Here is a 25,537-nt window from a genome sequence, read left to right as displayed (position 1 = left end):
AAACCATTACAATATTGAAAAGTAATTAGCCTCCAATTAAAATTAATTAATTAATTTAAAAAAGAGCCTGCATGTTGCAACTAAGACCCAACATGGATAAATAAATATTTTTCAAAGTTATGCTTAAATAAACTCAATCTTCACCCATCGCCCTTCCCTTTCAACAAACATTCGCAAGTATTCAAAGTGTGTGTGTGTGTGTGTGTGTGTGTGTGTGTGTGTATCTTGGGACACACATCCACTTTTCCATTCTGCACCTCTGATTAGATCAGTATTTAAGGAGATGGGGAGAAGCTGGATAGCTCTGTAGGAAAACGGAAATAGAAAACCAAGGTAAATATGAAGCATGAGATAACTGATTTAGGAAATTACAATTAAGGAATACATGGTAACATACTCTGCTTTTTTTTTTTTTCTTTTTCAAAGGCTTCATCCATTGCTTTACCTACAAAACCTGGATTAAGATTTTAAAGAGGTTTTATAATCTTGGAATGAAAGGAACTAGGTCAAAATGTGCTCTGATTATTTGGTTTCCAGGTTTAAAATTTTCAGAAGCTGATGGGTTACAGAGTATGATCAAAACTCATCCATGAGGGATTCTGAACTCTCGATGATTGGGCAACTTTCCTCTCCAGCCAGCAGCTCCTACCACCACCTACTAAGACCATGTTACCTAAACCAGTTTTAGGTTAGTTTTGTATCTAAACTAACTTGAGATTTTTTTTTCTTCATTGTGTTTCCTTCCACTGGAAAGCTCTTCAGAGCAACTGTCATGAACTCAATGGCTATGGACTGAACAGAAATCCACAAAGGTTCCTGTTTCTCTGTAAAAACATTAGACACATCCTTTGGTGGATGAAAGGATTAAAAAAAAAAAAAAGGTCTGTCTGTACTACAGAATACTATTCAGCCATTAAAAGGAAGTAAGCTCTGACACGTGTTACAATGTACATGGATGAACCTTGAAAACAGCTGCTGAGTGAAAGAAGCCAGACACAAAGGACCACGTATGATTCCATTTATATGGAATGAACTAACTAGATAAATAGATTGAAACAGAAAGTAGATTTGTGCCGGTCAGGAGTTCGGAAGATGGAGGGGAGGAATGGGGAGTCATTGCTTAATAGGAATGGGACTTAATTTTGGGGTGATGAAAATGTTCCAGGACTAGATAGAGGGGGCGGTTTCCCAGCACTGTGAATGTACAAAATGCCAGTCAATTCTTTGCTGTGAAATGGTCAACTTTATGTTATGTGTATTTCCTTTTAGTGAAACAAAACAAGCAACCACAGTGAATCTGGGACCTCGTTCCGCTTGGTAAGGACAGCCTGGGACCCAGAAGTCACTGACCTTTTCAGGTATGGTGTTTACGCTCCTGTTTGCCGAAGCATCGGCTTCTCTTCCTATTTGGTGATCGGCCCACTTCTGCAGTCTAGCTGGCCTGGGCTTAGTATCAACAATAAGAGGACAGAGTATGTTGTATTCATAGCAGCTAGCAGGGTGCATTGAGCAGTGAGGACGTTTGGTTTTTATTATCACTCAACGTCTAGAGCCTGGTCTGTCCCTTCAGTGTTATCACCTGTCCCTCCTCTACGTGTCCCATCACTCCTGCTGGCCCAACTGCAATTCCCTGCCCAGGCCCTGTCCATGTTTTGCAAACTCCATTCAAGGCTTTAACAGCAAAATTTCCCTAAGGCATCTCCCAAACCACCCTCCCTCCAACACTCAGATCACTTTCCCCACCCTATTCACTTTCAGTGTTGGTTTGCCCCTCCTTGACCCAGTTCCTGGAATGAGAATGTACATCCACGTGGTTTCCAGTCTCCAGAGTCAGGCACATATATCATCGCTCCCCAAAACTGATGCCACTGGGGCTCTGATCCTGTGGTCAACACAGGAACTTAAAACAATGTTTCCCTGACCTCTCTCTCTTAGTAGCTTTTCTTTCCAAATTGTAGGTAAGATTTGTGAGATGTGATGTTTGAGACATCAGAAGAAAGATGGGTTTTGCCCCCATCCCACTGTATCACAGCTTTTTTAGAAACCAATTACATTGCACATGCCAAGATGCTCGGTGAAATTTCAGGCAAACACTGTATCTTCAGAAGTTCCAAGGAGGGACTTCCCTGGTGGCGCAGTGGTTAAAAAAAAAAACCCACCTTCCAATGCAGGGAAAGTGAGTTCAATCCCTGGTCAGGGAACTAAGATTTCACATGCTGTGGAGCAACTAAGCACACGAGCTGCAACTACTGAAGCGGGCACCCTCTTGAATCCATGCGACACAACCAGAGAGTCCCTGCACCACAACAAAGATCCCATGTGCTGCAACTATGACCCAATGCAGCCAAACAAATATAAATAAATAAGAATAGTTTAAAAACTATTAAAAAAAAAAAGTTCCAAGGCATACCAGGTATATAGAGACTTATACCCTCTAATGTTAGTTTGTGATATTTTTCTACCCTACTTTGAGTTGATGCTCTAAAGATAGATTTCTTGTTCTATTGCTCCATCTGCTGGCAAAATTTCACAGAACAGCTTTCTACTAACATTTTAAGTCTTTCCTAGGAAAGCAGAAGGGCACGACAGAGGATGAGATGGTTGGATGGCATCACCGACTCAATGGACGTGGGTTTGGGTGGACTCCGGGAGTCGGTGATGGACACGGAGGCCTGATGTGCTGCTGTTTATGGGGTTTCAAAGAGTCGGACATGGCTGAGCGACTGTACTGACCTGAGTAAAGTTCAAATTCATACTGTATTCCAAATTGAGCCATAAAAAAATAAAAGCGAAAACCTTTAAAGGCTATTTTCCCCCAAACTGCTTTTCACTTCAAGTGCCTTTCTCATGAATTATTTAACTGTGGGAGATGTCAAGATCACAGATCTTTTTTCAAATTTTTCAAACTCCTCTGAGCATAAGAATCACCTGGTGTCACTTGTTGAAAGAAAATTCCTTGCTTCCAGCCCAGAAAGCAAGATTCCTGGGCTCTTGACTCTACAGAATCAAGATTACCTGGGAATGTGTGTTTTCTGAACCACCACAACTGCCCCCCAGTGAATTTTTACAATTAAGCTACCATGAGAAACATTGAAATCTAGCCTGTTCCTTTCAGCGCACAGATGAAGCTGTGGGGCTGTGGACTTGGGGAGGTGGCCTGGGGAGACTGCAGCCTTCTCCAACCCCCACCCCGACTCTGACGGAAGTATACACTCTTAAGAAGGAATAAGAAAATGTTTATTGTATAAAAGTCCCATTAAAGCCAGTCCCTAGAAGCACTCCCCTTTGTTTTTGTTCAATTAAGTCATGTCCAACTCTTTGCGACCCCATGGACTGCAACATGCCAGGCTTCCCTGTCCTTCACTGTCTCCCAGAGTTTGCTCAGACTCATATCCATTGAGTCAGTGATGCCATCCAACCATCTCATCCTCTGTTGCCTCCTTCTCCTCCTGCCCTCAATCTTTCTAGGGTCTTTTCCAGTGAGTTGGCTCTTCAAATCAGGTGGTCAAAATATTGGAGCTTCAGCATAAGTCCTTCCACTGAATATTCAGGGTTGATTTCCTTAAAGATGGACTGGTTTGATCTTGCTGTCCAAGGGACTCTCACAAGTCCCTCTACACCCTACTATAAGGAAGTTACGGAATTGTTACTGGACTTAACTAGTCACATGGTCACCATTCGTCTCACTTTCCAGCCTGACAAATAATTCCACTCTGTTTTACAACAGTTTTAACTGTTTTAGTTTTGTCCAGTGAGGAAATGAATTTCTATTGAGGGCATGGAGCTCACTGTCTCTGCTATCAATGCAGACATTGGACCAGTTATATGAACATGTTCTGCAATTTGTCAGACATGTAAATTAGTGGGTCCCACCTATGAACCTACAGATCCGGAAGCTCTAGTGGTGGGAGCAGTGCGATCTGTGGTTTTAACCAGCCCTCCAGGTGACCCTGATGCAGAACAAGTTTGAGAACCACTCTCCTCCATGGGAACCACTCTCCTCCATGGGAACACGCATGTACTCAGCACCCAAGTTGTTGATCTGGAATGTTATATGTGTAGGTACACAGCCAGCCACCTGGCGTTCCAGCTCGAGAATGCAGTTTTATCTCTTTGGAGGCAAAATTCAAATCTCATTTGTTTATCTGATAAATGAAATAGCTTATTTTAAGAGACCAACCCAAGAGTAAATTTCTTCTTTTTTTTTAACAGCAGGGCGCTCAAAACACACCTGGTTACAATTTCAGTTTCTCAGTGGCATGTTGAGTGCACAGCCCGGCTTCACGAGCAGGAATAAATCAAGACCACTGCAATCTTTGCTAACTGCTCATCACAGGTGTTATAGGTACAACTCAGGCAAGGTGTGGGCGGGGTCTGGGCGGGGCTTGTCTGGCCCAGCCTCCTTCTGCACCCTGCCGAAACTGCCATTCCCTGGCAGCCAATCAGTACCTAGCACGGGCCGCTGCCCGCCATGCCGTTAGCTCGGTTGCCACGTGCAGAGCAATTTACTTCTTGAAGTCAGTGTCCATCCGCCCTGAAAAAAGAGGACCCTTCCCATTTCCATTGGCCCCCAGGCCCTTCAATCGCCCAGAGTGGACATCGAGGTAAGAGCAAACCCAGCAGCTCTGCGGGGTCGAGAGGCACAGGGGTCCGTCTGGGCCGGCATCGTGGCTCAAAGTCCCAAGTCCCGGCGCGGAGGAATCTGATGTGAGAAAACGGTTGGCTGCGCCGCGGTAACTGTTAGTGAGGCCCAGGCGTCCGCTAGCTTGGGGAGGTTGCGAGTGCGTAGCTGCAGACCAGCACCGCACGGTGTTTAGCCTCGGGCTCCAGCCTGCGTGCCTGTGGCAAGGCACCCTCCACCGCGGTCCTTTAGCCTGTGCTGAGTCCTGTATTGAGGTGTCCTCTGCCGTCAGTGGGCGCGGGTGGGGGCGGGGAAGAGAGCGGGATCGGGAGAAGGACTGGGGACCGCGGCGGGCAGCCTTGGGGCACGGGAGGATCGGCTGCATGTTTGGGGTAGACACTAGTGTCTTTGCCCCTGGGGTGGGTATCCACTTGACCTGGATGTCCTTTGTAGCTGGTGGGTGCCTTTGAGCACCAGGTCAGTTTCTCACCTCCAGGTGATGGGAGTGGCTTGTGGTCCAGCCTGGGGGATGCTGAAGTGGGGAGGACACGGCTGAGTCCAGCTCATATGCAGTCTGGCTTTGACGCTGTGGGTAGCGGGCTCCAGGGCCCTCAGGCTCAGCTATCATCAGAACCACCTGAAGTGAACAGGGTTTCTGTCTGGGGACTGGGAGTGGGACCCCCATTCCAGTCTGCATTTCAATCGGGTGCTAGGTGTTGCCAGTCCAGGAGCACGCTCTGAGAACTACTGCAGTAATTTTTTTAAAAAGTCCCTTATTGGGGGTGGCAGTTCAGCTTATTACTAGGTTTTTACGACATATGCACATAGACACTGCTGGGTTGCCATGCTTTGGGCTTAGGTGCAAAGGACTAGACTGATTAGCAGCCGTGTCTAGAGGAGCTCTTGAATAGTGTGTGTGAGAGGGAAGAGGAACTGCTTACCCAGGAGATGTGGTAGTTGCTGTAATACATATGCAAACAACTTGGTGCAGGAAGGTGGAAGAGATGGCCTCTGGGCTGATCCTTAAAGGATAAGCTGAATTCTTCCATTTCAGAGAGGAGAGTAAGGTGCTTTAGCAAAGGATGTGTGTGCCCTGGGACAGAGTGCATCAAGGAATTTATCATAGCTGGTGCGTGGAGGAAAGTAGTGTTTGCTGGAGTCTAAAGCAGAGATCTCCAGATTTGATTCAGTTGACCATCAGTAAGAGACGTGGGCATATATGCCTGTGTGCTCCATGCGTGAGTTATGTATGTATGCGTGCATGCTTAGCTGCTCAATCATGTCAGACTCTGTGACCCCATGGACTGTAGCCCACCAGGTTCTTCTGCCGGGATTATCCCGGCTAGAATACTGAAGTGGGTTGCCATTTCGTCCTCTAGGGGATTTTCCTGACCCAGGGATCAAACCCACGTCTCCTGGGGCTCCTGCATTGGCGGGCGAATTCTTCACTGCTGAGCCACCTGGGAAGGCCCAAGTTATGTATGTATAACAATTGTCATAATATACATAACGTAAATTCAGAATACTTTATAATGGCATTAAAATTAGTTCTAATATGCTGGTTTCTCGGCAGATTATATTGTGTAACCTGCTTTGGACATTGCTGATTAGATCATTAAAGTTTTTACAGGCACGTGAGCTAATGTATTTTTAGTCCTTTAGTGTTTGATAAAGAGGTCTTTAAAAGTGTAGTGTCATTAGATTTGTCTTCCTAGGAAGATTTCCATGGAACAAAAATGTTTAGAAGCTGAGAAAACTCAGAAAAGGCTTATCCTGACTTAAAGCAGAATGATTTAATTGTAAATAGTGTCATAATCTGCCCCTCTTTAGAACCTTAGGTAGTCTCTGTGAATTGAATGTCAAATCCAAGCTCATTACCCTTCAGTCACAATGGGCGTCTTTTAGTCCTGCAGACGAGCCAAGCTCTCAACACATAGTCACGAGCTATTCACTCTTGTCTAAAGAGTGGTCCCACTGCTGCTGCTAAGTCACTTCAGTCGTATCCGACTTTGTGCGACCCCATAGGCAGCCCACCAGGCTCCCCCGTCCCTGGGATTCTCCAGGCAAGAACACTGGAGTGGGTTGCCATTTCCTTCTCCAATGCATGAAAGTGAAAAGTGAAAGTGAAGTCGCTCAGTCGTGTCTGACCCTCAGTGACCCCATGGACTGCAGCCTTCCAGGCTCCTCTGTCCATGGGATTTTCCAGGCAAGAGTACTGGAGTGGGATGCCATTGCTTTCTCCGAGTGGTCCCACCTAACGTTCCAATTCCGAGTCCTCCTGCATCTCAGTTTAAATGTTAGCTTTGTTGCAGACAGACCTCTTCACTATGTAAATTAGTTCCTGCTTTCCTCTTTGTAAGAACATTCTTCTTTGTTCCTCGTTAAACTTCAATATTTGTAGTTGTGATTTTTTTTCTGCCGTTTCCACAAGGGTTCACATGTGTTGAATGCTCATGGTATGCCAGGCACTTTGTGCTCTATGTGTGTTCGCATTGAGTTGTTCTCAGTTGACCTGTGTGGTATAGGTTGTTATTGGCTATTTTACAAATAAAGACACGAGTCACAGGTTACGTGATTTGCTTCACAGATTATGTGAAGAAGAGCCAGTCTGGCTCTGATAATAACCTGATGATACTGCTTTCTATGCTATAGTTGGGAGTGACTTGGTGGAGAATCTTTTATACATGTTAATATATTTGATGCCTTACAGATCCTGGCTTACATTAGGTACTCATTTACAGGGTGCTGTTGAAAAAATGTGGGGGAATTGTTGATCATGTGTGGTAGGAGCAGTAAAGGAGTAGTTTGGAGATGAATGACTCTGTTTCCTTAGAGACAGAGTGGATGCCACGCATCAAGAATGAAATTATGGGACATAAATGATGTGGTTTAAAAAAAAAGATTAAGCTACATGCAATTGTGGAATGATCCAGGAAGACACAGTAGTGTATGTATGTATAATAATTACTTAAAGGGCCTGGCATAAAGCTTACCATAAGAGTCCTCTTCATAGATTACATATCTAGATGTGAAAGAACTATTCACCAATATCTTAAGACTTTTTATAATTAATTCAATTGAAAGATGACATATTACATGAAAATAAGTCTTCTACTTCAGTGCTGTCACCTAGCACAGGAGCACTTAAGTTTTGCTGAAGGTGGGGATATTGTCTTAAGAGGCAATATTGGATAGTGCCTTAAGAGGCTAGGAAACTCTGTGATTACCCAGGAGCTTATTTTAGAATCTTAACCAAATCAGTTTAAAGATAGCATTGTAGAAACACTCAAATATAATTGCAAACACTGAATATTGTCTTCATGATTATTTCCTCTTAAGAAAAAGGAAAATGACTGGGAGAGCCAGAGCAAGAGCCAGAGGAAGGGCTCGTGGTCAGGAGATGGTGCAGCATGTGGGCGCCTCTGCGGTGAGTGTGCCACTCTCTTCTAACTGCAGGGAGAGTCCTTGAGAAACAAACTGGCTAAGCCTTCAACAGCTTAGGCTGTCAAATTAAATTTAAAATCTGTGTCCTGTGAAGGAGGTAGGAACTGAACAAGGAAAATCGTGTTCTATGTCCTGAGGGGTATTGGAAGCTGGTTCTTGACTTCACTTGGTAACCCCTCTTGAAGAAATTTCTTCATGATATTTGATCAGTTTTGGTTGAATGCCTTAGATTTGTTTGACTAGTTATTTCCTCTGATGTCTGTGACCTCTTGACACAAAAAGAATGCTGTTCTTTATTTGCATATAACTGCAGAGTCAGCAGCCTGGTTACATTCAGCCTCGACCTCAGCAGCCACCAGCAGAGGGGGAATTAGTTGGCCGTGGACGACAGAGAGGAACAGTAGGAGCAACAGTGAAGTCACAAGGTGAGGGGAGAGGGAAAGGGCTTCTGTGTGTGTGTCTGTGCGCTTGTAGCAATAGATGGGGAGCAGTTACCAAAATTCTGTTTAAAGAAAAAGGAGCCCCAGCATCTCCCTGAGGCTGTGCAGCCTGCCATTGATTGCAGTGCCTCAGGATTTCTTTTCTTGGCAACAAAAAAGAGCAAACACTAGAGCCCCACACGAGCTTTTACAAAGCAGGTAAATTCTAAACTGATTATAAATGTGCGTATTATGCATTAATCAATTTAGAACATTCTCTTGGCTTCTTTAGTGGTTTTATCAAAGCTGTTTGTAACTTTGACTTAATAAAATATATTTTCACGTGTGTGGTATTGGTTCATCCTGTTTCTCAGATGGAGAAACTGAGGTCAAAGTTGTGGCAGCCAGTAGAGTCAGAACGCTGGTTCTGATTCCAAAAATTATGCTTTTTCCCTGCATTGTTGCAAAAGCTAATTTTTTTGGATGCTTGGTATAAGATTTTAATAGTTACTAAGTTTGGTTTTAGAATTGGAAAATAAAACAAACTCATATATATACGTAGAGAATTAATGTGTTAACAGTGGCTTTTAAAACCCTGGGATTGCCATGGGAAATGGGCAATAAAAGTGTTGATGCAAATGGAAAACTTGAGAACAAAGTTGGTTCCTTGCTTTATGCCTTGCAACACAATATGACCAAATATTTAGTCATCACAGATGAAACCCATGAAATTTAGAAAACATGGATAAATCTAAGATGAACTTGAAGTGGTACAAATTGAACTGTGACAGATACTATCAGTGTCAAGAGACAACTTGGAAACTTACTGAAATTAGAGAACAGCTCATCTTTCTGATACACAGAGCAGTCTTATGAATCTGTGATGGGAAAGTGGACAAAGGAAAGCACAAGTCATTGAGAAGTGCAAAGGGCAGTGAAAATGCTAAGCCTTACCATTAAGTTTAAATTGAACTGGAGCATTTTTTAATCTGGTTATTCTCCATTTTATTTTTTGCCAGTTGTGGCAATTTTAAAACGGGAACTTGTGCTCCATGTAGGATTGTACTAAATTTTGGATGGCGTTTGTAATGTGCGGCAGCATTACACTTTTTAGTAGCAGTTATGTTAGTGGTAATTTATCCAGACACTGAATAAGTACATGATTGTGTAAGACTGTTAACTACATTCAAGACCTCAACACTGGAAAAACCTATTCGGTAAGGGTAAAACCCTCTGTACTTTAATAACAATGGAGTACCAATTAGCCATTTTCAAGAATGTAAAAACTTGACTGAAATGAAAACAAGTTGTAAAACAGCTTTGTATTTTTAGTAAATATGTGTTATTGTTGGTCAGTTGCTAAGTCGTGTTTGACTCTTTTTGACCCCATGGACTATAGACCGCCAGGCTCTTCGGTCAACAGGATTTTTCAGGCAAGAATACTGGAGTGGGTTGCTGTTTCAGGGATTGAACCCACTTTTCCTGCGTTTCCTGTATTGCAGGCAGATTCTGAGCCACTGGGGAAGCCCCAGTGGGCTACATGATGTTTTAATTTTTAAGGTCCTTGATTACAGTTCATTCATGGGAGTCTCCGACTCAGTGGACATGGGTTTGGGTGAACTCTGGGAGTTGGAAATGGACAGGGAGGCCTGACGTGCTGCGGTTCATGGGGTTGCAGAGTCGGACGTGACTGAGCGGCTGAACTGAACTGATTGAATCACTTTCCTCAATCTTTTTTTAAAAAATTACCTATTTAATCCAAAAAGTGAACAGGGAGATATAATCTGTTCTATTAGAATAAATATGTCACATTAAATTATAAATGTTTCTGATAATAGAAACATAAGGTTGCATGAGTTTCAAATATATAAGCCAAGTAAGAATTCGGTATCCACCATTATAGCAGGATATATCTCCTCCAACTAAATACCTGTAATGTGCTATATTTTTAAAATACCTTTTGAAATTATCTGATCTGGCAAGATAGTTGGAAAATCTTCAGAGGCCAAAAATGACAAGACTAAATCCAGAGTGGGAATCAAGTGCTGAAACCAGTGACTCCAAAAAACACCTCCAGGTCACTTGCTATTTTCCCTAAACATTCTCTGTATTGATCTTCACTAATATATTTTTTTTTAACAATGACTCATGAATTTAAATTTAATTCTATGAAACTCAGTTCCCTACCTATATAAAGGTATATGCTTTTAAAGAAAAGGGCCATTGTGAGGACTCAGTGATACTCAGGGTAATGCAAAGCCCTGTTCTACCATCTTTCCCAGCTCTTGTAAGTATTACATCTGAGAAGTGCTCCTCACAGTAAGCATTCAAGTATCCACTGTGTTTTAGAAATTAAAATGACAGCCTTAACAGATTTGTCACTAACGAGACATTAAGACCTTGAGTTTTCACTCTGTAAAGTGGGATATGGTGACATGAGAGGACTCTTAAATAGCATGTCCTGATTTGTGTTTTTAATAAATCATTCTGGCAGCTGCATGGAAGGGGAGCAAAGTTTCCAGTTGTATCCCTTTTTTAAAAAGTTATTTATTTAATTAGAGGCTAATTACAATGTTGTGGTTTTTACCATACATTGACATGAATCAAGCTCTATACAGTCAGCAAAAACAAGATTGGGAGCTAACTGTGGCTCAGATCATGAGCTCCTTATTGCCAAGTTCAGACTTAAATTGAAGAAAGTAGGGAAAACCACTAGACCATTCAGGTATGACCTAAATCAAATTCCTTATGATTATACAGTGGGAGTGAGAAATAGATTTAAGGGACTAGATCTGATAGATAGAGTGCCTGATGAACTATGGATGGAGGTTCGTGACATTGTACAAGAGACAGGAATCAAGACCATCCCCATGTAAAAGAAATGCAAAAAAGCAAAATAGCTGTCTGGAGAGGCCTTACAAATAGCTGTGAAAAGAAGAGAAGTGAAAAGCAAAGGAGAAAAGGAAAGATATAAGCATCTGAATGCAGAGTTCCAAAGAATAGCAAGAAGAGATAAGAAAGCCTTCCTCAGTGATCAGTGCAAAGAAATAGAGGAAAACAACAGAATGGGGAAGACTAAAGATCTCTTCCAAGAAAATGAGAGATACCAAGGGAACATTTCATGCAAAGATGGGCTCGATAAAGGACAGAAATGGTATGGACCTAACAGAAGCAGAAGATATTAAGAAGAGGTGGCAAGAATACACAGAAGAACTGTACAAAAAAGATCTTCATGACCCAGATAATCACGATGGTGTGATCACTCACCTAGAGCCAGACATCCTGGAATGTGAAGTCAAGTGGGCCTTAGAAAGCATCACTACGAACAGAGCTAGTGGAGGTGATGGGATTCTAGTTGAGCTCTTTCAAATCCTGAAAGATGATGCTGTGAAAGTGCTGCACTCAATATGCCAACAAATTTGGAAAACTCGGCAGTGGCCACAGGACTGGTAATGGTCAGTTTTCATTCCAGTCCCAAAGAATGCTCAAACTACGGCACAATTGCACTCATCTCACATGCTAGTAAAGTGATACTCAAAATTCTCCAAGCCAGGCTTCAGCAATACATGAACCGTGAACTTCCAGATGTTCAAGCTGGATTTAGAAAAGGCAGAGGAACCAGAGATCAAATTGCCAACATCCGCTGGATCATCGAAAAAGCAAGAGAGTTCCAGAAAAACATCTATTTCTGCTTTATTGACTATGCCAAAGCTTTTGACTGTGTGGATCACAATAAACTGTGGAAAATTCTGAAAGAGATGGGAATACCAGACCACCTGACCTGCCTCTTGAGAAACCTATATGTAGGTCAGGAAGCACCATTTAGAACTGGACATGGAACAACCGACTTGTTCCAAATAGGAAAAGGAGTACATCAAGGCTGTATATTGTCACCCTGTTTATTTAACTTCTATGCAGAGTACATCATGAGAAACGCTGGGCTGGAAGAAGCACAAGCTAGAATAAAGATTACTGGAAGAAATATCAATAACCTCAGATATGCAGATGACACTACCCTTATGGCAGAAAGTGAAGAGGAACTAAAAAGCCTCTTGATGAAAGTGAAAGAGGAGAGTGAAAAAGTTGGCTTAAAGCTCAACATTCAGAAAACGAAGATCATGGCATCTGGTCCCATCACTTCATGGGAAATAGATGGGGAAACAGTGGAAACAGTGTCAGACTTTATTTTTTTGGGCTCCAAAATCACTGCAGATGTGATTGCAGCCATGAAATTAAAAGACGCTTACTCCTTGGAAGGAAAGTTATGACCAACCTAGATAGCATATTCAAAAGCAGAGACATTACTTTGCCAACAAAGGTCCGTCTAGTCAAGGCTATGGTTTTTCCAGTGGTCATGTATGGATGTGAGAGTTGGACTGTGAAGAAGGCTGAGTGCCGAAGAATTGATGCATTTGAACTGTGGTGTTGGAGAAGACTCTTGAGAGTCCCTTGGACTGCAAGGAGATCCAACCAGTCCATTCTGAAGGAGATCAGCCCTGGGATTTCTTTGGAAGGAATGATGCTAAAGCTGAAACTCCAATATTTTGGCCATCTCATGCGAAGAGTTGAGTCATTGGAAAAGACTGATGCTGGGAGGGATTGTGAGCAGGAGGAAAAGGGGCTGACAGAGGATGAGATGGCTGGATGGCATCACTGACTCGATGGACGTGGGTTTGGGTGAACTCTGGGAGTTGGTGATGGACAGGGAGGCCTGGTGTGCTGCGATTCATGGGGTCACAGCGTCAGACACAGCTGAGCAACTGAACTGAACTGAACTGACATGAATCAGCCAGGGGTGCACATGTGCCCCCCAGTCCAAAACCCCTTCCCACATCCTTCCACATCCCATCCCTCTGGGTTGTCGTGGTGCCCCAACTTTGAGTGCCCTGTTGCATGCATTGAAGTTGGCCTTGTCATCTTTTTCACATATGGTAATATACATGTTTCAATGCTGTTTTCTCAAATCATCCCACCCTCACCTTCTCCCACAGAGTCCAAAAATCTGTCCTTTACATCTGTCTCTTTCGCTGTCTTGCATATAGGGTTGTTGTTACCATCTTTCTAAATTCCATATATATGTGTTTATATACTCTATTGGTGTTTTTCTTTCTGACTTACTTCACTCTGTAATAGGTTCCAGTTTCATCCACCTCATTAGAACTTACTCAGATATATTCTTTTTTTTTTAATAGCTGAGTAATATTCCATTGTGTATATGTACCACAGCTTTCTTATCTATTCGTCTACTGATGGACATCTAGGTTGCTTCCATGTCCTGGCTATTATAAACGGTGCTGTGATGAACATTGGGGTATACATGTCTCTTTCAATTCTGGTTTCCTTGGTGTGTATGCCCAGCAGTGGGATTGCTGGGTCCTATGGCAGTTCTATTTCCAGTTTTTTAAGGAATCTCCACACTGTTCTCCATAGTGGCTGTACTAGTTTGCATTCCCACCAGGAGTGTAAGAGGGTTTCCTTTTCTTCACCCTCTCCAGCATTTATTGTTTGTAGACTTTTTGAAGGTAGCCATTCTGACTGGGGTGTGATGAGACCTCGTTGTGGTTTTGATTTGCATTTCTCTGATAATGAGTGATGTTGAGCATCTTTTCATGTGTTTGTTAGCCATCTGTCTTCTTTGGAGAAATGTCTGTTTAGTTCTTTGGCCTATTTTATGATTGGGTCATTTATTTTTCTGGTATTGAGCTGCATAAACTGCTTGTATATTTTTGAGATTCTTTGTCAGTTTCGTTTCCTATTCTTCCATTCTGAAGGCTGCCTTTTCACCTTGCTTATAGTTTCCTTCATTGTGAAAAAGCTTTTAATTTAATTCGTTCCCATTTGTTTATTTTGCTTTTATTTCCATTACTCTGGGAGGAGGGCCATAGAGGGTCTTGCTGTGATTTGTGTCAGAGAGTGTTCTGTTTCTGTTTTCCTCTAGTTTTATAGTTTCTGGTCTTATACTTAGATCTTTAATCCATTTTGAGTTTATTTTTGTCTATGATGTTAGAAAATGTTCCAATTTCATTCTTTTACAGGTGGTTGACCAGTTTTCCCAGTACCAGTTGTTAAAGAGGTTGTCTTTTTTCCAATTGTTAAAAAGATTGTCTTTTTTCCATTGTATATTTTTGCCTCCTTTGTCAAAGATAAGGTGTCCATAGGTGTGTGGATTCATCTCTGGACTTTCTGTTTTATTCCATTGATCTGTATTTCTGTTTTTCTGCCAGTACCACACTGCCTTGATGGCTGTAGCTTTGTAGTGCAGTCCAGTCAGGCAGGTTGATTGCTCCAGTTCCATTCTTCTTTCTGCAGTTGTATCCCCATTTAAAACAGCTTTTAGATTGACAGTTAATCACTATTTGACTAAAGTGTTAGTGTAGCAGTACTGTATGTGGAGAGGGGAGCAGACTTCATTATTGTTTATTTTCAGAAACTTGCAGTTAGGTTTTCATATCCATAACTACTATTTTTTCAAGAGAAACTCAAATTTTTCAGGGAAGAATTCAAATTAAGCATTTATGACCAGTTGTTGCTATCAGTTTAGATTCAGTATACCTGACCTTTGTTAGTGTGGACACCTTAAGCTGAAAGTCTTTAGTATAAAAAGTTCACCAGGGGTTTATTCAGTGGCTGAGTCATGTCTGACTCTTTTGCAACCCCAGGAACTGTAGCCTGCCAGGTTCCTCTGTCCATATAATTTCCCAGGCAAGAATACTGGAGTGGGTTGCCATTTCCTTCTCCAGGGGATCTTCCTGATTTGTCTCCTGCATTGGCAGGTGGATTCTTTACCACTGAACCACCAGGGAAGCCCCCAGATACTGAAAGATTTTTAAATGTAGAGACACAGAGAGAACAAACAAATAGACACTAAGGGGGGTATAGGGGGCTGGGGCTGGGGGTGGGACAAACTGTGAGATTGAGATTGACATATACACACTGCTATGTATAACATAGACAATGAGAAATGCGAACCTACTGTATAGCACTGGGAACTCAGTGCTCTGTGGTGACAAAGAGGGGATATATGTATATGTATAGCTGATTCACTTTTCTGTACAGCAGAAACTAACACAACATTGTAAAGCAACTAAATTCCAATTAAAACAAAAACTAAGATAAAAAGACTTAAAAATAGAGCCCCTGAAAACCTTGAGGCACAAGAGCCAGCATATTTAGCAGTACTTTTAAAGTGCTTTATAAATGAAGTTCTTACTTAAACCTTACCACACTCCAGTAAAAATCTGTTATAATCAGTTTTTCAGGTGTAGAAATTGAAGCTCATATTAAAATAACTTGTTTACAAGATTTATCAGGAACCGATATATTTTGTTTAAGCTACATTACTTCTCTTTGAGAAGCTGGCAGTTCTAAGCTAATTTTAGCATTTGTGATTAGAAGAGGACTGGTCTCCCTTATCTTTTTGTTCTCCCAAGTCCATGACTTCTGTCACTAAGACTTAAGTTTTGCTCAGAATGTCTGCTTGGGCTCCCTCTTGCCATCACATCCAGATTCTAGGCAAGACTGGCAGCTAGGGGCATGGAGAATATAAAAGCCAGCTACTAATGCCCTTAAGGTGCTTTCTCAAAAATTTCATCCAATAATTTTGCAAAAGTCTCTTAGGCCATCCTTACGTGCAAGGAAGGTAGAAATTTTAGTCTATTAGGTATGTGTGTGCACTCAGTCACTCAGTTGTGTCCAACTTTTCGTGAGCACATGTACTGTAGCCTACCAGGCTCCTCTGTCCACAGAATTTCCCAAGCAAGAATACTGGAGAGGTTGCCATTTCCTGCTTCAGGGGATCTTTGCAACTTAGCGCTCAAACCCTTGCCTCCTGCATTGTCAGGCAGATTCTTTACCATTATGCCACCTGGGAATCCCCTATTAGGTGTGTTACTTCCTAAATAAACTTTTAAAATAAGAATGAAATATTGTTTACTGTGTAGTCAGTAGTCTCTGCTACACAAGGTAACATGCATGTTGACTGCAAGCTAGAGTTTAACACTTGTCTATATAGCTTGTATTTGTTCTTTGGTTCACATCATACTAGTTATATGAAGTGTTCAGTTCAGTCGCTCAGTCATGTCTGACTCTGCGATCCCATGAACCACAGCATGCCAGGCCTCCCTGTCCATCACCAACTCCCCGAGTCCACCCAAACCCATGTCCATTGAGTCGGTGATGCCATCCAATCACCTCATCCTCTGTCGTCTCCTTCCCTGCCCTCAATCTTTCCCAGCATCAGGGTCTTTTCAAGTGAGTCATCTCTTCGCATCAGGTGGCCAAAGTATTGGAGTTCAGCTTCAACATCAGTCCTTCCAATGAACACCCAGAACTGATTTCATTTAGGATGGACTGGTTGGATCTCCTTGCAGTCCAAGGAACTCTCAAGAGGCTTCTCCAACGCCACCATTCAAAAGCATCAATTCTTCAGCACTCAGCCTTCTTGACAGTCCAACTCTCATATCCATACATGACCACTGGAAAAATTTTATACAAATTAAAAGACTTAATAATTTGGATATTTTAACCACAGTTTTTGCAAGTAACTATGTACTGATAGTTAACCTACCCCAGTAGATGTGTATCATGGTCACAGGATATGCACACGCTCATCCCATCCATTCTGCTGGTTTTTAAGGGAATTGGTGAGGAAATTACATTTTAAACTTCAACATTTTCTAATTCAGGTAGCACATTTAAATTTTATAAACTGCCAGTTCTTACAGCTATAATTACATCATAAAAGTTGTGAAAATACTGATATTAAGGCCCTTAGGTGGTATTATACCTACAGACAGAAAAATAATTACCCAATCAGCAAATGTATTTTTCTAAGTTCTTGAATCAGTCCAGTCATCTTGATCTTGTAAAAGTATATATGTCCTGTGAGGGAGCTGAGTTTGCCTAGGGTGGTGACAGGAAGGGCTTCATGGAAGAAGTTCTAGCTGAGAAGTTATCTTTGGTTGGCAGATACCTAAAACATCCTAGCAGGATTGTTACACACTATGTATAGCACCACAGGAGCCTTTGGATTTCATGCCGTAGTGTACTTTGGGAATTGCATTGTCATGTTGCGTATTACTTAGATGTATTTTTTCTTTGTTATTCTTTTTTTTTTTTAAAAAAAAAAAAAGAACTCCAGATATCTGCTGGATTCCAGGAGTTATCATTAGCAGAGAGAGGAGGTCGTCGTAGAGACTTTCATGATCTTGGTGTGAATACAAGACAGAACCTAGATCATGTGAAAGAATCAAAAACAGGTAGGTTAATCATTAAGAATAAGTTTCATGAGATTACTTTTCAAGTACACAGGACAGTAAATTGAAGCACTTTCACTTAGGTATTTATTTGTATGATGAATTGCTCGGGTGAAAGAGTATGTTTGTTCAAAGACTGCATGGATACTTTTTCCATTTTCCTCTCCTTTTTTGGTTTTGAAATAGGTCATAGATGTTTTCAGCTGCACTGAAATATTTTGATACATATTGCATAGATCACTTTTCTCTTTTAAAGCTTTTTGCTGTAAAGATTTCATTGGTTCAGTTGTAAATTACTTTAGTTTAGGGATAATTGTTTTCTGAATGGATGCTTCCAGTAATTTATGTAAATAGAATAGTAGTCCCCAAAGTCAGATGTCTGAGAACTTGTGTTGTCTGTTGCTCTTAGCCCTTTGCTTACAGAACTGCATCTGCCTTGGCATGACAGTGAAGATTTCAAGGAAGCATACACTTGATATATCATTAATTGAATGTGACTTACTTTTACAGGTTCTTCAGGTATTATCGTAAGGCTAAGCACTAACCATTTCCGATTGACATCCCGTCCCCAGTGGGCCTTATATCAGTATCACATTGACTATAATCCATTGATGGAAGCCAGAAGACTCCGCTCAGCTCTTCTTTTTCAACATGAGGATTTAATTGGAAGGTGTCATGCTTTTGATGGAACGATATTATTTTTACCTAAAAGACTACAGCACAAGGTTATTTCAGTTGTTGGAATGGGGAGAGGGAAATGGGGCTTTCTACCTCGAAGCCAAACTGAAACATTCTAGGGTGTCTTCAGAGAAACCCGAGTCTGTTAGGATCCTGTCTGTTAGGATTTATAATGCCCCCAAAGGGTGTTCTGGCATAATTGTATCATTCTCAGATCTACCTGAGTGACTTAATCATTATAATCAAGTAATAATAAAGCACTTAAAATCATTGTCTCATACCCATTTTTTTTTTTTTTAACTTTTCTAAATTTTCATGAGCTTGATCTTGATGGCTCAGATTGTTGCCTTATTCAACAGGCTTATGTATTGGGCTTATTTTAACAAAAGTTTGGTTTTCCACCACTCTGGCTTCAGGTTACTGAAGTTTTTAGTCAGACTAGAAATGGAGAGCATGTGAGGATAACAATCACCCTGACAAATGAACTCCCACCTACGTCACCAACTTGTTTGCAGTTCTATAATATTATTTTCAGGAGGTATGTTAGTGTTTTTCTTTTAACATTTTAATAAGAAATTTTAAACATAATCTAAAGTTGAACGGCATGTATAGTAAGTACTTGTGTACTTAGTACCTAGATTTGACAGTGATTGGTTAAGATCATTGGGTTACTCTTGAGTTTTAATCATTTTTAGGTGTGATATACTGATATAAATCTCATTTATTTGCTTTAAGCAAGTGTCATGTCTTTCACTTCCTTATTTGTGTTGAGATTAGATCTTTTAAATCCTATCTGAGCTCATATTAAGAACACACAGTCTCTCAGAGGTCTGTCACTAACCTTATATTCCTTCTTTCCCACAGTGGGTACCAATTCAGAAAACAGGGCAGGATTTAGGCCTATTCAGATTTATTTCTTCCATCATAGGACTTATACTGCATGCTCTCAGTGTGGATGCTCTTTTTTTCTAAATCCAAAACTAGGACACATGTTTTATGAAGACTGCCCTCTATCCCCCTGCTGAGTGGGAAGCAATCTGGATGAGACTGAAATTGGTATGAGAATAGTGAGACATAATACTGGGGTTTGTAATTTACCCTTTTAAGGTGGTCATAAGATATCTGCTACTGATTAATCTTGATAGATATTTACTTGAATTAATGCAATAGGAGATTTACTTTTTTGTAAATGATGGATTGGCAAACTTTTCTTTTTTTTTGCAAAGGGCCAGATGTATCTCAACCATTCTACTTTGCTGTTGAAGCAGAAAAGCAGTCATTGAGCATGTATGATCATGGCTGTGTTCCAATGATGGACACTTTACTGATGGACACTGAAACTTGAATTTCATATAATTCATGCATCTTTATGCATATTATAGTTTTGATTTTTTTCTAGACCTTTAAAAGCTGTTTAAAAAAAATAGCTCTTAGGCCATACGAAAACCAGCAGGTAGGCTGGATTTGGCCCACCTACAAGCCATAGTTTGCCAACCTCTGCTGTAAGCAATATGCCATTCTAATTGTAGTATGGGATACTTATCAGTAGTCATTATTCTGACTTTTCAAATTCTAGGCTTTTGAAGATCATGAATTTGCAACAAATTGGACGGAATTACTATAACCCAAGTGACCCAATTGATATTCCAAATCATAGGTTTGTATAAATTGGGAAGTTTCTTTAATCATAGACTTTGAAAGTGATGCTCTATTTTGAAATGATCAGATTTACTGTGGCTGTTAAATGGCACCCATCACATTAAATGAACATTTAACTTGGTTTGAACAATAAAGGAGACATCCCAGAATACCTGGATCTTTAAAGATCATGTGATATTTACTAGTCACAGGGAAAAAGCATAGCGTTTTCCAGCACAAAGTTTATATTTGCTCTTTAGTTGCTCAGTCATGTCCGACCCTTTGCAACCCCATAGACTGCAGCACGTGAGGCTTCCTTGTCCATCACCAGCTCCTGGAGCTTGCTCAAACTCATGTCCATTGAGTCGGTAATGCCATCCAACCATCTCATCCTCTGTTGTCCCCTTCTCCTCCTGCCTTCAATTTTCCCAGCATCATGGTCTTTTCCAGTGAATCAGCTCTTCACATCAGGTGGCCAAAGTATTGGAGCTTCAGTTTCAGCATCAGTCCTTACAATGAATATTCTGGACCGATTTCCTTTAGCGTTGACTGGTTTGATCTCCTTGCAGTCCAAGGGACTCTCAAAAGTCTTCTCCAACACCACAGTTCAAAAGCATCAGTTCTTCAGCACTCAGCTTTCTTTATGGTCCATCTCTTACATCCATACATGCTTACACATCCATGTGAATGTGAAGTTGCTCAGTTGTGTCCGACTCTTTGCGACCCCATGGACTGTAGCCTACCAGGCTCCTCAGTCCATGGGATTTTCCAGGCAAGAATACTGGAGTGGGATGCCACTTCCACATCCATACATACACATATTTGCTCATCACCTAAACTCATCATAAAAACTCATCACCTAATTATGATTGCTTCAAAAGTTACTGCAGTGTATCAGGATATACACTCAAATGGTTTAGGTTTATTTATAATAATTGTAGATATTTTCAATTAGACTTTCCAAGTTTTTAGATCAACATAAAAATTTAGTAAAGTTAGTGTATTAATTTAAAATGGAAATTATAATGTTATTATAAAATAACATTCATTGTTGGAGATCTTAAAAAGATCAGTATCTGAAAAAGATAAGTAAATTTACTAAAAGACTTATCCTTTTGACCTAGCTAATAAAGGTAAAAAACAACTTGTTACATACAAAGCATATTGGGATATTCATAGGAGTTACTTCATGGCTTTCATTCCATTTGACAGATTGGTGATTTGGCCTGGCTTCACTACTTCTATTCTTCAGTATGAAAATAACATCATGCTCTGCACTGATGTCAGTCATAAAGTTCTTCGAAGTGAAACTGTTTTAGATTTCATGTTCAACTTGTTTCATCAAACCGAAGAACACAAATTTCAAGAACAAGTGTCTAAGGAACTGATTGGTTTAATTGTTCTCACCAAGTAAGACTTTTAAGAAAGCAAACTAATTTTACAAGTCTTAAGATGTTTCGGCTTTCTAGCCCTAAAATGTTAGTTGGAAAGTAGGGTTTAAGATTGAGAGGGAAGAGTAGCACAGAAATGGGAGGGAAACTTACAACCTCTCTCAAGAGTTAAAAGTTTGGGGGGAATATACTTATCTGAAAAGGAGAAATACCCAATTATTTCTATCCTTTTTAGTTATAATTTTATTTTCTAATATTAATTTGGTTACATCCACATCCATCTAGCATCAGTTCAGTTGCTCAGTCATGTCCAACTCTGTAACCCCACAGACTGTAGCATACCAGGCTTCACAGCTGTTAAGAAATTTGTTTCCTGTTCTTTCTATACTATTGCACATTACCAAATGATTTGAAATTTTATTTTCTATAAAGTGTATGTTGTCTAGTTTTTTCTTTTTTCTTTAACATTTCTATGTGTTTTAATCAAATATTGACAAATCTCAACTGGTCATAGGTATAACAACAAAACATACAGAGTAGATGATATTGACTGGGACCAGAATCCAAAGAGTACCTTTAAAAAAGCAGATGGCTCTGAAGTCAGTTTCTTAGAGTACTATAGGAAGGTAAGACATTAATATTGCTTTTTATCTTTTTAATGTGAATTGCTTAGACCTTAGGAGAAATCTGAAATACCTTCAGTAGAATTTTCTAATAGCTAATGAATTTTCTAATACATATGGAACAAGTGGCTCTTAAAGCTGTATATAAATATGTTTATCAAGCCAGTCACAGCATAGTTAGCTCATAAGCAAGTGAGATGTGCTCTTTCCTGGTTCTTTTTCTGAAGTGGATTCAGGATTACGTTTGAGCTTAACCCTGTAGAGGACAAATAGATAATAGATGATAAAAAATACAAGTTAACAGCTTACCATACTGTCTTTCTGTAACTAGCACTTCTTCAAAAACTTCATCTGGCAATGGCAGCTCAAGGTCTTTGAACCCTTAGCATCAGTTGTGATAAATCTGCAAATGGGTTAACTCTTAATCTTTGTCTAACATGTTGATAGAATTCAGACAAACTTGTTTCATGGAGATTAGATAGTAAGTTCAGTGGTTGATCTTCTAGCACCAGTTTGTAAAAGATGATTCTAGCTTTTGGCACAGTGATCACTAAATTGAAAAAGACACCAGAGGCAAGTAATATTAAGTTTGTACAAAAGTAATTTGTGGCTTTGGACCATGAATTTCAAGTCATCATCAGTTCAGTTCAGTTGATCAGTCATGTCTGACTCTCTGCAACCCCGTGGACTGCAACACGCCAGGCTTTCCTGTCCATCGCCAACTCCTGGAGCTTCCTCAAACTCGTGTCCATCAAGTCGGTGATGCCATTCACCATCTCATCCTCTGTTGTCCCCTTCCCCTCCTGCCTTCAATCTTTCCCAGCACCAGGGTCTTTTCCAGTGAGTCAGTTCTTTGCATCAGGTGGCCAAAGTACTAGAACTTCAGCATCAGTCCTTCCAATGAATGTTCAGGACTGATTTCCTTTAGGATTGACTGGTTTGATCTCCTTGCTGTTCAGGGGACTCTCAAGAGTCTTCTCCAACAGCACAGTTCAAAAGCATTAATTCTTTGGCACTCAACTTTATTTATGGTCCATCTCTCACATCCATACATGACTATTGGAAAAACCATAGCTTTGACTGAACAGACCTTTTGTCAGTAATGTCTCTGCTTTTTAATATTCTGTCTAAGTTTGTCATAGCTTTTCTTCCAAAGAGCAAGCACCTTTTAATTTCATGGCTGCAGTCACCATCTGCAGTGATTTTGGAGCCCAAGAAAATAAAAGTCTGCTACTGTTTCCATTGTTTCCCCATCTCTTTGCCATGAAGTTACGGGACTGGGTGCCATGATCTTCGTTTTCTGAATGCTGAGTTTTAAGCCAACTTTTTCACTCTCCTCTTTCACTTTCATCAAGAGGCTCTTTAGTTTGTCTTTGCTTTCTGCCATAAGGGTGGTGTCATCTGCATATCTGAGCTTATTGGTATTTCTCCTGGCAATCTTGATTCCAGCTTATGCTTCATCTAGCCCAGCATTTCGCATGATGTACTCTGCATATGCATGGTGACAATATACAGCCTTGACATACTCCTTTCCCGATTTGGAACCAGTGTGTTGTTCCATGTCCAGTTCTAACCGTTGCTTCTTGACCTGCATATGGATTTCTCAGGAGGAGGGTCAGGTGGTCTGGTATTCCCATCTTTTTCAGAATCTTCCAGTATGTTTGTGAGCCACACAGTCAAAGGCTTTAGTGTCAAGGAAGCAGAATTAGATGTTTTTCTGGGATTCTCTTGCTTTTTCTATGATCCAGTGGATGTTGGCAGTTTGATCTCTGGTTCCTCTACCTTTTCTAAATCCACCTTGTACATCTGAAAGTTCTTGGTTCACGTACTGTTGAAGCCTTAACTTGGAGAATTTTGAGCATTACTTTGCTAGTGTGGAAGATGAGTGGAATTTTGTGGTAATTTAAACATTCTTTGACATAGCCTTTCTTTGGGATTAGAATGAAAACTGACCTTTTCCAGTCCTGTGGCCACTGCTGAGTTTTCCAAATTTGCTGGCATATTGAGTGCAGCACTTTAACAGTATCATCTTTTAGGATTTGAAATAGCTCAGCTGGAATTCCATCACCTCCACTAGCTTTGTTCAAAGTGATGCTTCCTCAGGCCTATTTGACTTTGCACTCCAGGATATCTTGCTCTTGGTGAGTGATCACACCATCATGGTTATCTGGGTCATTAAGATCTTTTTTGTACCGTTCTTCTGTGTATTCTTGCCACCTCTTCTTCTTTTCTTTTTTTTCCTGCTTCTATTAGGTCCATACTGTTTATTTCCTTTATTGTGCCCATCTTTGCATGAAATGTTCCCTTGGTATCTGTAATTTTCTTGAAGAGATCTCTAGTCTTTCATAACTAGGATCCAACATATCTTTATTAACCAAAATAGGGAGCATTCAAATCAACACATTTTTGCCAATAAGAAATAAGTTTGTTTATTCCTATAGTGTAAAAATCTGTGCTTCAGGATTAGATGAACTCTTGGAAAGCATTTGCTGCCTTCTGCTGGTTGTGGAAGCATTTTGCCTATAGAAAGTTGTCGAGATACTTGAAAAAGTGGTAGTCAGTTGGCACAAGGTCAGGTGAATAAGGCAGATGAGGCAAAACCTTGTAGCCCAATTGTTTCAACTTTTGAAGCGTTGATTATGTGATGTGAGGTTAGGCATTGTTGTGGAGAAGTGGGCCTGTTTTGTTGACTAATACTGGCTGCAGGCTTGCAGTTTTTGGTGCGTCTCATCAATTTGCTGAGCATAACTTTCATAGGTAATGTTTTCGCTGGGATTCAGAAAACTGTAGTGGATCATACGAGCATCAGATGGCCAGAAAAATATTTTTTGGCGCAAGTTTGTCTTTGGGAAGTGCTTTGGAGCTGCTTCTCAGTCTAACCACTGAGCTGGTTGTTGCCAGTTGTATAAAATCCACTTTTGATATTGTTGCATAGAATAAGAAGACAATTCAAAACTAGTTTTTTGGTTTGTGGTCAGCTTGTGAGGCACCCATTTGTGGAACTTTTTCACCTTTCCAGTTTGCTTCAAATGCAGAATGACCATAGAATGGTTGACGATGAGTTCTGCAGCAGCGTCTGGTATAACTGTAAGAGGGTCAGGTTCAGTGATGCTCTCAGTTGGTCGTTGTCCATTTCTGATGCCCGGCCGCTGTTTTCCTCATCGTCACATCTCTTGTGTCTTTTGTAAAACTTCTGCAGTGTACATGTGTTAGCAGTTCCTGGGCCACATGTATTGTTGTAAGTTGTCTCTGCTGCTTTATGATCCATTTTGGACTAAAAAAAATATTGCTTGAATTTGCTTTTTGTGTAACATTTCTATGCTGCTGCTGCTAAGTTGCATCAGTCGTGTCCGACTCTGTGCGACCCCATAGACGGCAGCCCACCAGGCTCCCCTGTCCCTGAGATTCTCCTGGCAAGAACACTGGAGTGGGTTGCCATTTCCTTCTCCAGTGCATGAAAGTGAAAAGT

General features: G+C 40.8%; 1 protein-coding gene across 1 annotated transcript in view; it reads left to right on the top strand.

Annotated features, from left to right (window-relative positions):
• The first annotated feature begins 7,970 nt into the window (after nucleotides 1–7,970).
• PIWIL1 (piwi like RNA-mediated gene silencing 1) overlaps nucleotides 7,971–25,537 on the top strand; it is a 35,520-nt gene continuing 17,953 nt past the window's right edge. The window contains exons 1-8 of the mRNA XM_052654797.1: nucleotides 7,971–8,048; nucleotides 8,379–8,490; nucleotides 17,616–17,741; nucleotides 18,249–18,463; nucleotides 18,833–18,954; nucleotides 19,993–20,073; nucleotides 21,267–21,464; nucleotides 21,960–22,071. Of these exons, the coding sequence (XP_052510757.1) occupies nucleotides 7,971–8,048; nucleotides 8,379–8,490; nucleotides 17,616–17,741; nucleotides 18,249–18,463; nucleotides 18,833–18,954; nucleotides 19,993–20,073; nucleotides 21,267–21,464; nucleotides 21,960–22,071 (1,044 nt within the window). The remainder of the gene's footprint in view (nucleotides 8,049–8,378; nucleotides 8,491–17,615; nucleotides 17,742–18,248; nucleotides 18,464–18,832; nucleotides 18,955–19,992; nucleotides 20,074–21,266; nucleotides 21,465–21,959; nucleotides 22,072–25,537) is intronic.

Source organism: Budorcas taxicolor, chromosome 17, assembly GCF_023091745.1.
Source record: "Budorcas taxicolor isolate Tak-1 chromosome 17, Takin1.1, whole genome shotgun sequence".
Taxonomy (NCBI): domain Eukaryota; kingdom Metazoa; phylum Chordata; class Mammalia; order Artiodactyla; family Bovidae; genus Budorcas; species Budorcas taxicolor.
Note: the sequence above shows the minus strand (reverse complement) of the source record. Positions and strands in the feature narration are given on the sequence as shown.